Below are 2,005 nucleotides of genomic sequence, written 5' to 3' on the forward strand. Positions count from 1 at the left end.
CCTCCGGGTGTGCATGTGGGCAGCCAGCCTGAGGGCAGCCTGGGCCCAGGGCTGGGAGGTGAACGGACGGGCACGGCTGGTCTGTGCCCCACGACTCCTCAGGTAGCTGGTTCCAGCGAGGAGAGGAGCTGCCTGCCCTTCCTCACGCGCACACGTGTGCTGCTCTGGCCAACCTGATGCTTTTCTGCCGCAGGTTTGAAGTCGTCGGCTATGGCTGCTCGACGTGCGTGGGGAACACAGGGCCCCTGTCAGACGCCGTTCTGAGCGCAGTGAAACAGGTAACGGCTCGCGAGGCGGCCGCACGCTGCCCCTGTACTGGGCTTGGTCATTCAGTTACAGGAAGTGTACGCTGATGTGCTTATGTTTCTCCAGTCCTCACACCGTCCGTCTTCAAATAATTAGAATCGTGTTTTGATTCTCGAAATAATTTCTTTAAAATGTAAGGAGTTATTTTAGCTTATTTGTGCTTCATAATGGGAAATGTGCTTTTTGGTTATCTTGCCCTAAGAATGTCATATTTGCGGTTGCTTTATGATTCTCCAAATTCGTACCATCTCTTGAACTGACTAGATCTGTGTGTGTGTTTCAGGGTGACCTGGTTACCTGTGGAGTTCTGTCTGGAAACAAAAATTTTGAGGGCCGTCTTTGTGACTGTGTCCGAGCCACTTACCTTGCCTCTCCGCCCCTGGTGGTCGCGTACGCCATCGCCGGCACCGTGAACATAGACTTCCAGACAGAGCCCCTCGGTACGTCCGTGTCATGTGCTCACACCGTCCGTTCTGTGGATTATTCCAGGGACTTGTCCCACAGGCATAGTGATGAATTTCTGCATTAAAGGAAGAGTAGAGAATGTGCAAGTCATCCGTTCTTCCAGCGGCTGAAGCCGGAGCACTGGTTGTTGATGATGCACTTGGTTCTCTGGTGTGACTCTGGAACTGTCTCGAGGGAGTTACATTTTGTATTAATTTTTTACAGGCACTGACCCCGCCGGCAAGGACATCTACCTGCAGGACATCTGGCCGAGCCGAGAGGAGGTCCAGCAGGTGGAGGAGGAGCAGGTCCTGTGCTCCGTGTTCAAGGCGCTGAAGGAGAAGATGGAGGTCAGAGCCCCTGGGCTTCCTGGTGGCTCACCGCGTGGCCGTGTTGGCGTCACTCGTTCTCTCTGAAGGGAGAGGCGTTGAAGTGACGCGGTTTGCATGCGCAGTGTGAATGCGTGAGGGTCTGGACTCTGATATCTAAGAGAGCAGCTGGGAGGACTAGAGCTTGTGTTGTTGCTCACGGAAGTGTAGCAGCTGGCGGGGCTCAGCGGTTGAGCATCGGCCCAGAGGCCAGGAGGTCACTGGGTGGTTCCTGGTCAGGGCCATGCTGGGTGGCTCGATCCCCAGTGTGGAGGGTGCAGGGATTGAGTGCAAACAATGAGATCTCCCACTCACTCTCCTTAGAGGTATCAGATTCCTAAGCATCTTCCAGAGGTTTTTTTTTTTTTTTGCACACACAAGCATAAAACAATATAAATACAAGTCAGAAAAGGCATTTATTCACTTAAATGTTTATTGAGCACCTACTCTGTGGTTAGCATGTGTCTGTGAACAAAACAATTCTCATGGGGAGAGAGACAGTGAGTAGTGCACAGAACGATTAGGTAAGTTACACAGTGTATTAAAAAGGGAGCCACGCTCTGGAAAAATACAGATAAAAAATACAGGACAGAGGACCAGTTGTGCAAAATGTGGGCGTGAGCTGCAGTTTGTGTGGGAGGGTTGAGCGCAGGTTAAAGAGGCGAACAGGTCAGTCACATACCTGGGCCGAGAGCGAGGCTTCCCCGGCCTCAGGAGGGGACCTCGAGGAGGCTGCTGGCTCCACAGGACGGGCGGGCGGCGGGAGGACGTGAGGCAGCCAGGGAGGGGCCGGCGTGTGGGTCGTTGGTTGGAGCTGCTGTAACTGTGGTCGTTGCTCTGAGTGGAGTGAGGGGCGTGGTGTCATCAGAGGGCTGGCTCTGGGGGGG

The 2,005-nt window shown here is 53.9% G+C and overlaps 1 protein-coding gene across 2 annotated transcripts in view; it reads left to right on the plus strand.

Annotated features, from left to right (window-relative positions):
- IREB2 (iron responsive element binding protein 2) overlaps positions 1 to 2,005 on the plus strand; it is a 37,210-nt gene that overhangs the window by 26,628 nt on the left and 8,577 nt on the right. The window contains exons 13-15 of one of the 2 annotated variants that reach the window (XR_002826654.1): positions 194 to 278; positions 590 to 746; positions 976 to 991. Coding sequence is in view for 1 of the 2 variants with exons in the window: in XM_006104504.3 (XP_006104566.1) it covers positions 194 to 278; positions 590 to 746; positions 976 to 1,114 (381 nt within the window). In the remaining variant the exon portion in view is untranslated. Of the gene's footprint in view, positions 1 to 193; positions 279 to 589; positions 747 to 975; positions 1,115 to 2,005 lie in introns of those variants that run through there. The other variant, XM_006104504.3, reaches the window with a different exon arrangement.

Source organism: Myotis lucifugus, unplaced genomic scaffold (assembly GCF_000147115.1).
Source record: "Myotis lucifugus unplaced genomic scaffold, Myoluc2.0 scaffold_578, whole genome shotgun sequence".
NCBI lineage: Eukaryota > Metazoa > Chordata > Mammalia > Chiroptera > Vespertilionidae > Myotis > Myotis lucifugus.